Source organism: Barbus barbus, assembly GCF_936440315.1.
Source record: "Barbus barbus genome assembly, chromosome: 38".
NCBI lineage: Eukaryota > Metazoa > Chordata > Actinopteri > Cypriniformes > Cyprinidae > Barbus > Barbus barbus.
This window is the reverse complement of record NC_136716.1, coordinates 12063419-12074913: the sequence shown is the minus strand read 5'-3', so window position 1 is coordinate 12074913 and position 11495 is coordinate 12063419. Positions and strand designations below refer to the sequence as shown.

Sequence of the window (11495 nt, the reverse complement as noted above, 5' to 3'; positions counted from 1 at the left end):
TCAGAAGAAGAAAGTCCGGAGGTCATCGCCGCATCGCCGCTAGTGTCTGGCTAGCGTGCGTGAGTTCGTTCATAATGGCCAAACATCACCCAGATTTGATTTTTTGCAGGAAACAGGCTGGAGTTGGTAAGGTTTCTGTTTATTAGATCAAAATGTGCAGTTTAATACTCAAATGTAATACCAATTTAATATATTTGTTTAGCGAACACATTTGTAGCTAACAATGCTGTGAGGATGTTTGCTAACTTAGCGCTAAAATGAGTGAATAGTAAAATAAAAAATAAAATTGGAGGAGATTACTCCTTGGACTAACCCTAATCCAAAAATTACTATAAACTATAGTTTACATTTATTATTGCGTACTGTTTTATAATGTACTACAATAGCGAGGTCCAGATAATTGCCACTATTTGCAATAAGTAGTATAAATAGCAGATAAATTAAGTGTAAATGAATGAATGAATGAAATAGAATCTATAGCTATTTGCACTTAGTGTAAATAGCATCCATCGCTAAAAAAAATATGCTATCTGCATCACTTTTTTTTTTCTTTTTTTTTTTTTTTTACCTTTTGCTGTTTTGCTCATTTGCAATGTTTCAGTTTGATGCGTTGAGTCTAATTTGATCTTTCCTTTCGTTGCAGCCATTGGAAGACTATGTGAAAAATGTAAGTTTTTGACTTTATTGGTTTGAAGCTTGGCCATTTTTTGTTATTACCAAGACATCTCATGTTTTCAGTGAACCCCCCCCCCCCCCCCCCCACCCCCCACCACCACCACCAAAATATTCAATACATTTATTTGTTTTACAGATGTTTGGTTAAAGGAAAATCAATCACTCTTCTATGTGCATACTAAATAAATAGTCTCCAACATTAGCAAAAAAAATTCCATATTTTTCCATAACTAAATTTATTGTTAACCATGATATAAAAAAAGAACTACTATAAGCTTCAAGGCTGTTAAGTGATACATGCCACAATTATATGCTCGATAAGAATGGTTCTTCTTTGTGAAGTTGTGTAGAACACATCAGAGAAAGCAGAAGAAACACCTAAAAATATGAACATGAATTATAAATGAGTATAATCGGTGTAGGTATAATAAGAAGACTTGTTAAATATAATTATAATAAACAGCTACAGTAATACTATTAAAGTGAAGAATAAGCCAAAGACAAGTTTATTTTTGTGTTATGTGAAGCAAGGGCATAGGCTTGATTTTGATATTGGTGGGGAAATAAAGTATAAGCAGCCCAGTATAAGGGACAGTCAAAATATTTGTGCTGTTACTTGGCCTATGTGTATTATATATATATATATATATATATATATATATATATATATATGTATATATATATATATATATATATATATATATATATATATATATATATATATATATATATATATATATATATATATATATATATATATATATATATATATATATATATATGTAAGATAAAGAGATAAATGTAAAAATTCATCTCAGACGTGAACATATTTGCTTTGCTTAGTATTTTCATGTACAAATTACTTCTAAAAAGAAATATATATTTATTTTTAGAATTAATTTGTACATGAAAAGACTAAGCAAATATGTTGGTGTCTGAGAATCGTTTTAGCATTTATATAGAATAACTAAACTATAGCTAAACTTTAGTGAGGGGACATTGTTCCTTTTGGCATCATGGGGGAAAAACCCCTTTAATTAAAATTCTGGATGCATTATTGGTAGCGTAGAATGCGTGCAAAGAGTACTCCTTTTATAATTTCGGATACACTGAGCCTGTCATTCATCTCAGTTCATCGGCTACACTGCTCAACGCTGCAAACGCTGGAAATAGAAACATCTGATGCTCTCCAGAGCGCAAATGCAAATATGCACAGAAGAGTTTGCCAAATATGTTATTATTACAGTTTTAACTAAGGGTGCTCTTGTTTATTTATTTAATTTAAATTTTTTTTTAGTTCCCTTTTTCTTTAAGTTTAGCTCCCTAAACTGGGCATGACACGATGCTTTCCGTATAATTTGATATGTAATGTTACTTAAATATGGGAGCAGTTGGCAATCCTACTTTGCATGTTTTAAACACTTCCAGTGGATTATGCTCTTACTTTGGCCATGCATTAAATGTACTCCCTTGAAAGAGCGCAGTTTGCTGACATATTTACTTTAACTTCTCAGGTAATGTCCGTGGTATGATGACAACGACAGTGGTTACATATAAATATATTTTAATTGTTTGATCAAAATTAAAGCATTGAAGGCAGGTTCATTTTTCTGAACAAATTTTGGGGGAAAAAAACAAATAATAGTTTCCACAGTCTAATGTAGTAGATTGTGTTATCGGCAACGGCAGCATGGAGCATGGGTTAAATTAATATTTCTTCATAAAAGTTCACAATGTAGCCTAATAAGCCTAATTTTCTTTTAATGTAATAACTTATTTTACATTAAAACTATTATTATGCTTTGTGGTCAAATGTATTATATTGAAAGATAATTAAAGTTTCTCACACAATAGCCTATTATGTGAAAAATTATTAAAATAAAAAATTATTTAAAAACAATAAAAAAATATTACATTATGAAGATTTTATTACGTTTTGAGAATTATTACATTATGAACATTTTATTACAATAATAATGTAATACTTATGACATTATGTGCATTTACTACATTGAGTTGCTACACGCTCTTTAGCTCAACAAATGTCTGTTTCTTTTGTTTTTAAGGTGATGGCAAATGCGTTATCTGTGACTCTTATGTCAGGCCTTGTACATTAGTTCGTATTTGTGATGAATGCAACTATGGGTCTTACCAAGGGCGCTGTGTCATTTGTGGAGGTCCTGGAGTATCTGATGCCTACTACTGCAAAGAGTGCACCATCCAGGAGAAAGACGTGAGTAAATCTGCTCTACATTTGGCTTTGCTTAACGATCGTTTGACTGACTGATGCTAAGCCCATGTTGCCCAATATTAGTGATGTGTAACCATATTTTCCTTTTTCATTACTTGGGTTGCTGTTTAATCCCATGTTGAATAAAATGTCAAGTGTAATTGTGTTTTTACACGCATGCTTTCTATTACTTTAAGTTTCTGAAGAACTGTCTGTTTCTCTGTTTGATTCAGAGGGATGGCTGCCCCAAGATTGTGAACCTCGGCAGCTCGAAGACTGATCTTTTCTATGAGAGAAAAAAATATGGCTTCAAGAAGAGGTGAAGAAACAGAGGGATCTTTGCCACAGTAGTTTTTTCCATGCAAGAGTTTTCCATTTTGTTATCAGACATGTTATTACAATAAAAATTTTTAATGTTGTGATGTCGATTATTCTGTCCTGGTTGTTTTGAAACTTATAATTCTGCATGCGTATAATCTTTAGACTTCTAGAATTTACCTGGTTTTTGACAGCCTTTACATTTTTCCTGATTAGATGCTTGCAAGAAGGATGTTTAATCTCTTTCAACTTTTGGACTTAGCATCTGGAAGTATTATTGAAATTTAAAGATGAGACACCTGAGCTTATTTATAATTAAGTTTCCAGCATTATGCTTCAAATCGTTCTGGGTGTTGGGTGTTTTGGCTACACAAACTATGTGCAGTATTTAATTCGACGTAACTCTTGTGGCTTCTCTCAGGCACCACGTCACAGGAAGGAAAGACATTCCAAATATAGATTTTACTAGTACAACCACAATCTTCTTATTGCCTTTCTTTAAACACATTATTGTATTTGTCAAAATCCAATATGGATCAGTTATCTATCAGCATAAACCAGCTCCAACATGTGTATATATTGAATAAAACTTATTTTTACCTTGCATTTGCATTTAAATGTGTGCCGTGGCCCATTTAGGTAAAGGAATTTGCGATATGTGATTTGAGATTGTATAGGCTTGCTAACCATATGCTGGTCAAAACCTTTTGGAAGTTATAATTCGATAAATGTTAGGTTATCTTGATTAAAATGTGATCGCTTCTGAAGAAAACCGTCATAGAGTGAAAACCACCACAAATGGCAGCATTCTTTTTCAGACTGGAGTTTGTTCAGCTCGCTATATCTGCATATCACACTGCCTTCTTTAGCCCCACCCTCTTTGTGTTATGCAACTTTTTTTTTTTTTTGGCATCTGTCTGTGTTATACAACGTTCCTCATCTGAAATTTGAGATTCAGTTAGTCATAATTCTCTGAGGCATCAAAGCATTTTCTGATCAAATACACTGCTAGATTCTTATAAGTGACATGTAGGCAAGACATGTTTTTGATTTCTTTAATATGTACAAGAAACATCCAACAACAAAGAGCTGAGACAACATTTACAAGGAAAAGTCAAAAAAGGTCCACATGACTTGCAAAGAATTCCACCCAAAAGAACAATAACAATTAGAACAACATTCAAACAAAGATTTGTTGCTGTGAAAAAGTTGGCATCTCATATGCAACCGAGTTTTATTCTAGTTCAGCAGAAGAAATGCTTCTTGTCAGAAACGGTAACTACTCCTTTCAGAACAGCCATCAAACGCTATTCCATTTTATTGTCTTGTCTTAAAAGGAAGCTCAAGGAGACATGACAAACCATAGGTGCACTTTTGAAAAGTGCCTACAGACCACAAATATGCAAAGTTTAAGCACCTGATTTAAGTGAAGTCGTTCTGTAGCTAAAGAAAACATGTTTTTGAGCGTCCAATCTAAGTTCGCTTTGGTCAAGATTACATTACATATCAGATTCCCTTTCCACAAAACACCTGAAAAAGGACACATGTGATTATTGCTAAATTAAACTTTGTAATAAACTTCAGCTTAACTTCCACTTCACAACAATGAACCAAGAACACGATATTGACTATTTGTGAAACTTGACCCTTTATCTTCTGTCTTTGATGATATATGTTTCAAAATGACAGATACGTTGCACAAAATATGTACTTAAATTGCAGAAACGTGGCAACGAAGCAGTGGGCTGATGCCCTTTCGAGAGGTTTGAGTTTGGTTTCTGATATGTAACACAATAGGCGCCCTTTATAAACAGGCGCTCTGCTGAAGACACTTACGGATTCATATCGACTCTGAGCTAGAAATGGTGTGGTTCACACTGCAAAGCCATTTTTGTAAAATATTTGACGTTTTCTGAAAAAATATACATATGAAAAAAGTACAACAGCACTTCATTTGTTTTTCTACGTTTGAAGCAGATAGAAGATCCGTCACATGTACAGTGTTATTTCTGTACACAAACTGACCTCCATTATGAAGTAAACAAGGTATGCGCTTAGAAGATCTACTGAAAATCGAAATTAGGTCTAAATATTTTTTAGGTTTTGCGGATATACAGCACATAATTTCAGTACAGTTTCTACTGAATTCTAGCACTTGCTTACAGTAAAACAAAACATCTACGTATTTTGCAGCACAACACGATAAATTAACAATTCCTGCTTACAGTTTTGTTTCCATCTTAACAGTTATCTGTAATGACATTTTTAATGTGATACATTCTCTCCATATTTCAATAATGGCATTTTATTTCTACTTTTGCAGGCAAAATGCACCACTTGGTACCCTGTACCAAATTTGCCAAAGGAATTCTTAGAATTAATGTAATTTTTCAGAGAAGTCAAAGATAAACATACTGAAGATATATAAGAAAGTACATTGAAGTCATTCTTTATGAATAAAGACCACTGATTTCCAATGCACATTATTTCCTAAAACTACTTTGATATTATCAAACTTGTCATAAAACAAAAACAAGTGAGAGACGACCTCTTTTACCCTGGTGCATTATAAACAAAACACTTAAAAAGCTCTATCGGGATACACATGGGTGTGCTTTTGAACTGAAGTAAGATTAAATGAAGGGGATATGTTGATTATAGTCGTTGACAGTTTTTAAAGAGCATGAATATTACTTAGCTCTACAGTTTGAATCAAATATTCATTTATCTCCTGTTTTCTCCTCTTCATTTCACACCATTATTAATTTATTGCCTTTCATAATTGCAAATAAATCAATAATTGTTTAGAGGTCTTCAGCCGGTGCACTTGAAAAAGAAGAGAAAAGGTTGTTAATCACCACATTATTTACAGTACTTGACCTATAAGAGTTGCTGTGTTTTAACTCTGAGTGGGGCTGTTTTGATTAAGTGTTTATATGTGTGCATGTTTGTCCCTTACAGCGATCCGTATTTGGCTTCATAGCGTGCCACAACGTTCTTGCAGCGCCCAAAGTCCTTGCGCAACTCTACCACTTCCTGTCTCAAAGCAGAGTTCTCTCGCTCCAGAAAGGCTGCTCGTACTGTGATCTGATTCTCTTTTAGACGCCTGGCATCTCGTGAACGTTTGGCTGCAATGTTGTTCTTCTTCCTCCGGTGCCAGTATTTGTCATCCTGAAATAGAGAGTGGACATAAAATCAAATGTTGGGGAACAAATTTTTTTTTTTTTCTCTATTTTGAAAATGGCCCTGTGTTGTTATAAAATACAGCTGTTAATATCTTTTTTCATAACATGTTCACGTGTTCAAAGCATCTCATGTCTTTATGTTTAGGGTGTAACTGTATAATTAAGTTTTGGACTTCAGGCACAAATACTTGCTTGCCTTTGTTGATCAGTTAAAGGGATAGTTCACCAAAAATGAAAATTCTGTCATTAAATACTCACCCGCATGTCGTTCCAAACCAGTTAGACCATCCTTCATCTTTGGAACACAAATTAAGATATTTTTGATGAAATCTGAGAAAAAAAATTCTAAACCTGCATAGACAGCCACGTTCAAGGCCCAGAAAGGTAGTAAGGACATTGTTAAAACAGTCCACGATGTGAGTATTAGTGGTTCAACCTTAATTTTACGAGAATACTTTTTGTGCACAAAGAAGACAAAAATAATGACTTTATTCAACAATTTGTTCTCTTCCGTATCAGTTCATGAGAGTACCACGACACATGCGTGTGCATTCCTCTGCTTATAAACAAGGCACAGCGCATCCAGGTTCTACGTCTGAATGCCGGCTAACTTTACAGTTGAACCACTGATGTCACATGGACTATTTTAACGATGTCCTTACGATCTTTCTGGGCCTTAATGGCAGTTACACTGCTGCCAATGCAAGGTAAGAGAGCTCTCAGAATTCATCAAAAATATCTTAATTTGTGTTCCGAAGATGAACATTTTTAGGTAAACTATATAGTATATATACTCACGCAATATGAAAGTAATATTTAAGTCAGTTTTATTTTAGTATCAGTGAGATATTAATATAGTTTATATGAATATTAAATTTTTTTAATTTAATTTTAATTAGTTTGTCATTTTTGTGAGTTTTTTTTATTTTTATCAATATATAATATAATATAAGTCTTTATAGTATTTATTAATTTTTATTTCAGTTTTTGTTTATTTTAGTGTATCGAGTTATTTAAGAAAATATAATGCCTTAGCAAATAGCTGAAATAAAATAAGTTTAAAGATATTTTAGTAAAAGTTTATTTTCTTTCAAGTAACAGTTTTTTTCTCATGGTTTTAGTTCATTATAATTACCCCGAGGAAGGTTCGACTGTGTTTACCTTCTGTTCCTCAGGCACAAGCACTTTCTTTGCTTTCTTGATCATAGGCTGAGGCTTCAGCTCCTCCTCGGAGAAGCGATGTTTGCGAGGGTTGAACAGTTCACCTCCGGGTATGCTGGACAGCACAAGGTCTGTGGGATCCGGCTCATAGGGGACCTCTACCTCGATATCATCTGGATTAATAGGTTCTGGCGTCGCACGCTCCTCATCTGAAACGTGAATTAGTCAATTCCAGTAATGAAATTAAATCAAATTCTAGTGCTGTTTCATTAGTTTCAGACGTTTTTGCTATTCCAACTGAATATGTTTAAAGTAGTGCTATCAAACGATTAATTCACGATTAATCACATCCAAAATAAAAGTTTTTGTTTACATAATCCATATGTGTGTTCTGTGTATATGTATTATGTTTATATAAATACACACACATGCATGTATATATTATGTTACGTTTATATAGTAAATGTTTAAATATGATATAATTTATATGTATGTAAATATATACGTTAATATTTTCAAAACATATGCTGTATGTATCTTTATACATACATAATAAATGTAAACAGTACACATATTAACACAAACTTATTTTGGATGTGATTAATCATGTTTAATCGTTTAACAGCACTAGTTTAAATATCACTTAATTGTTGTGGAGCTTTAAGTCAGATCTTCATGATTAAGTGTGTTGTGACAGAAAGTACACTATGTTCTGTTTTCTATGCTGACCTGAATTAATGTCTGTTGAGCTAGAGCTGGATGCTGCGATTGTGACCACTTCCTCCTCACACTGATCCAGTTCCATGACTGACATAAGAGAGATTGCTGGGGCTGTCTTGCTTGTAGAGGTTGTGGATGGTCCTTCAGTTGTCAGCTGTACGTTTTCTTTTGCAAGACTCTTTGGCAGGCCCTCATCCCCTTCAGCAGAAATCCCATTCTCCATGAGAAACTCCTCCAGATCCATGTATTCCAGGTGGAAGGTCTCGCCATCATAGGGAATGGTCTTTTCCCAGATGGCAGGTGTTAAGGCAGCAGATGGGCCCATTTCACCGACCCCTCCAGTGTCAGCATCCTCAAAGAGTTTATCTTTATCATTTTCTGTAATTAAAAAGATATATACTTTTTTTTTTATCCCACGTCCTAGAATCTACATGTAATTTACATCAGAGAAATAGTAGATAAAATGAGCGCTGAAAAAGGGCGGAGCTAGGGGTGTACAATGTGCATATACATTAAACAGGGGGCTAAAATAACATTGTTTTTGTCAATCGGTTCCACTGAAGCACAGAAATGGCACGAAGCTCCATCCATTTTTTAGAGAATGCAACCGTTGAGAAATTAGGTTCCACTAACCATGTTATAAAAGACACGAATAAACATGTTCTGTATTTAAATAACGAGAAACGCTTCCTGGTCTGTTGTTATATTAACCTACAGGATGCACTCGACAGTAATTGAGCAGTACAGCGAGCCTCTGCGCAGCCACAAGCACCGACTGGTGCAGAGGCACACTTACCGTCATCCCCTTCGAGAAGATTCGGTGGCGGGATTTCCATGATTTTCTTTAAAACGACTGGAAAGGCAGGAGAAGGAGCATCAGAGCCTGCGTCTATCGCGACGGAAACAAGGTCCACGTCCATTTTGACCGCGCGTAAGAATAGCGTGACTTTAAAAACAACCTGAAATAGATGTTAATATATTCAATGCCTTATGTACTCAAACTAAAATAATCAACTTGCCGGTTTACACCTTTCTATTCAGACTCTACTTTTGTGTTTGACCCGATTTTCCAGTCGGTTACAGAAGAGCGTTTTAACATAGAAATAAACAACGCCCCATTGTAGAAAAAAATCCTGGTTTTGGATGCTGATAGGTCGGTTGCGCTCTCCTCTAATGAATAATTAAATAGGCGCGACGCGTGCACGTGGGACGGATCGTCGACTCCTCATTGGTCGGTCAAGACAGTTACATATATTTTCACAAATGTGTTGGAAAAACATGTCACGAGACCTATATATACATATACACACTGACACAGTTGGGTTTGAAATGTGGGGCATACATACCATATAAAACTTTAAAACCATATGCCTTTTAGACGTTTACTCATTTATTCCAAATAAAAACGTCTTACGACTGACATTAAAGGCCACCTTTAATTAAACCTTAACTTTGTCTGCTTTAATAACACAGTGTCAGGGAATACCTCGCGGGGGAACAGTATGTGTATCGTATCATATGCACTGGCGCATGGCCTCGCACGTGCAGTCATGGCACGCACAGTCTGCATACAGACCAATCACGAAGCAGCAAAATATCTCGTGTTTCACGTGCAGAATGAGGTTGCAGATATCTTGCCCTTGAGTTTACGACAGGAGAAATGCAATTTATGTTATTCGGTAATATTTCATGGTTTATTTTTTAAATTATTTAGCCAAGATGACATTACAAATAAACAAATCATTTTTTGTGTAGGCTATTATTTGCATATTTCAGTTACAGTTGCATACCTTTAACATCTAAGAGGATCTGTGTCATGACATTTTAAATATCTGTCCCAATTTTCATGTTCTACTTAATACGTTTTATTCTTTCATAACTTCATAACTTACTTTATTCTCTGAAATAAATAAAAAAAAACCTTCTTTTGCATCAGATTTAGCCAATTACTTGGTGCAACAATAAATGCAATCTACAAAAAAAAACTTTGAATAAAGACAATCCGCATGCTGTTAATGTAATGACACTGTAAAAAGCATAATTAAATTGGAATTTAATAAATGCATACAAAAGAACAGACACCACTTAGGAGGAAAAATTAGGTTAATGCAAATGTACCCATATTATTAATAGTTTAATTGCAAATACCGATTATCTAGCCACCGAATCCAAAACTTTGTGTTAGTAAACTACTTCTCAATGCACACTCAACTAATGTTGACACTCAGAGTCATGAAAAGAAAAAGTGCACATTATGTAAAATAATGCATTGCTTATTTGTGCAATAAAACTAGAAACAGTCTCAATTTTAACGTATGCACCACTTGATCTACTCGTATGTCACGAGTACAATCCTACAGCATACAAGCTGTGTCAGCTGCACACTGTATAGTGAATTCAGGTGAACTGGAGTGCTCCGATTTACATGTAATGAGCCATTAGTGAAAATTCTTACCGTTGTCATCAATCGAAGGGACAGAGAAGGGATACTCAAGCAAGGATTTGAATATTTCCGGTATTTCTGAAGACATCTCAAAACAGTATGAGTCAACAACTTGGAAAAAGCTGGATGCAGGAGACGCTTAATCAGACCTTACACTTCGTCAAGAATAAGCTGGTACAACACTGACAAGCCTGAAAGTTTTTATTGAGGTCACAAGGTCTGTCCTAACCAAGTTACTTAACTTGACCCACCTCAAATCCCCTTATTTCCATAGGGCTGAACATTTTGACCAACGGATATCGTTTCAATGTGTCTGCTGTTTAATAGTCAATGAGGCGCGGTACTTTATTGGTCATTCTAGCTGTATGTGTTCGCTCTGTGAGCCAATCAGAATGAAGACAAGTTATCTAAGTCTAAAACCTGTTACGAAAGTGAGGGCAAACATTCAGTTGCGTTAACAGTGTCATGTACTCTCCAGTCAAAATTATACTAACTAGCCACCTCTGTAAAGGGGCAATGCATTAATTTAATTTATGTTTAAGATTTCGGAATAAGCTAATTAAATTGTAATGAAAATTAAAAATCTTTAAGCCGCTACCCCACTGCGCAGACAAACTAGTCTGTTACCCCCGTTTTCACCCGATTATTTGACTGTTTTATTAACGTCTACACCTACCTCAACCCTAAACCTACCCCTTACAATAATGCAAAAATAGTCATTATTGTACAGTGTGACAAAAATGACGCTGTATTGATGTGCGCA

The 11495-nt window shown here is 34.8% G+C and overlaps 2 protein-coding genes across 4 annotated transcripts; one reads left to right on the top strand and one right to left on the bottom strand.

The window, feature by feature from the left end:
- LOC306857765 (PHD finger-like domain-containing protein 5A) lies at nucleotides 1-3331 on the top strand. The gene is made up of 4 exons (XM_079397898.1): nucleotides 1-126; nucleotides 644-667; nucleotides 2742-2908; nucleotides 3139-3331. Exons 1-4 carry the CDS (start codon nucleotides 75-77, stop codon nucleotides 3226-3228), a joined length of 333 nt encoding a protein of 110 aa, XP_079254024.1. The 5' UTR covers nucleotides 1-74; the 3' UTR covers nucleotides 3229-3331.
- Nucleotides 3332-4264: 933 nt separating this feature from the next.
- On the bottom strand, nucleotides 4265-10994 carry LOC306857738 (thyrotroph embryonic factor-like; the record flags this gene model as incomplete). 3 transcript variants are annotated; one of them, XM_079397861.1, is made up of 5 exons in its annotated part: nucleotides 10745-10994; nucleotides 8299-8667; nucleotides 7570-7778; nucleotides 6183-6394; nucleotides 4265-6049 (listed from the first exon to the last, which is right to left on the bottom strand). In XM_079397861.1, exons 1-5 carry the CDS (start codon nucleotides 10818-10820, stop codon nucleotides 6028-6030), a joined length of 888 nt encoding a protein of 295 aa, XP_079253987.1. In that variant the 5' UTR covers nucleotides 10821-10994. The 3 variants fall into 3 exon arrangements, with proteins under 3 accessions (XP_079253987.1, XP_079253985.1, XP_079253986.1); XM_079397859.1 differs by lacking the exon at nucleotides 10745-10994 and adding an exon at nucleotides 9086-9445; XM_079397860.1 differs by lacking the exons at nucleotides 4265-6049; nucleotides 10745-10994 and adding an exon at nucleotides 9086-9445 and having other exon boundaries at nucleotides 6179-6394.
- Nucleotides 10995-11495: the final 501 nt, after the last annotated feature.

Bases quoted from the DNA above. Each gene is read 5' to 3' on its own strand.
- LOC306857765 (XM_079397898.1), top strand. From the start codon at position 75: ATGGCCAAACATCACCCAGATTTGATTTTTTGCAGGAAACAGGCTGGA. The intron at 127-643 runs GTAAGGTTTCTG...CTTTCGTTGCAG, and splicing joins CAGGAAACAGGCTGGAGTTG to CCATTGGAAGACTATGTGAA. The intron at 668-2,741 runs GTAAGTTTTTGA...TTTGTTTTTAAG, and splicing joins TGGAAGACTATGTGAAAAAT to GTGATGGCAAATGCGTTATC.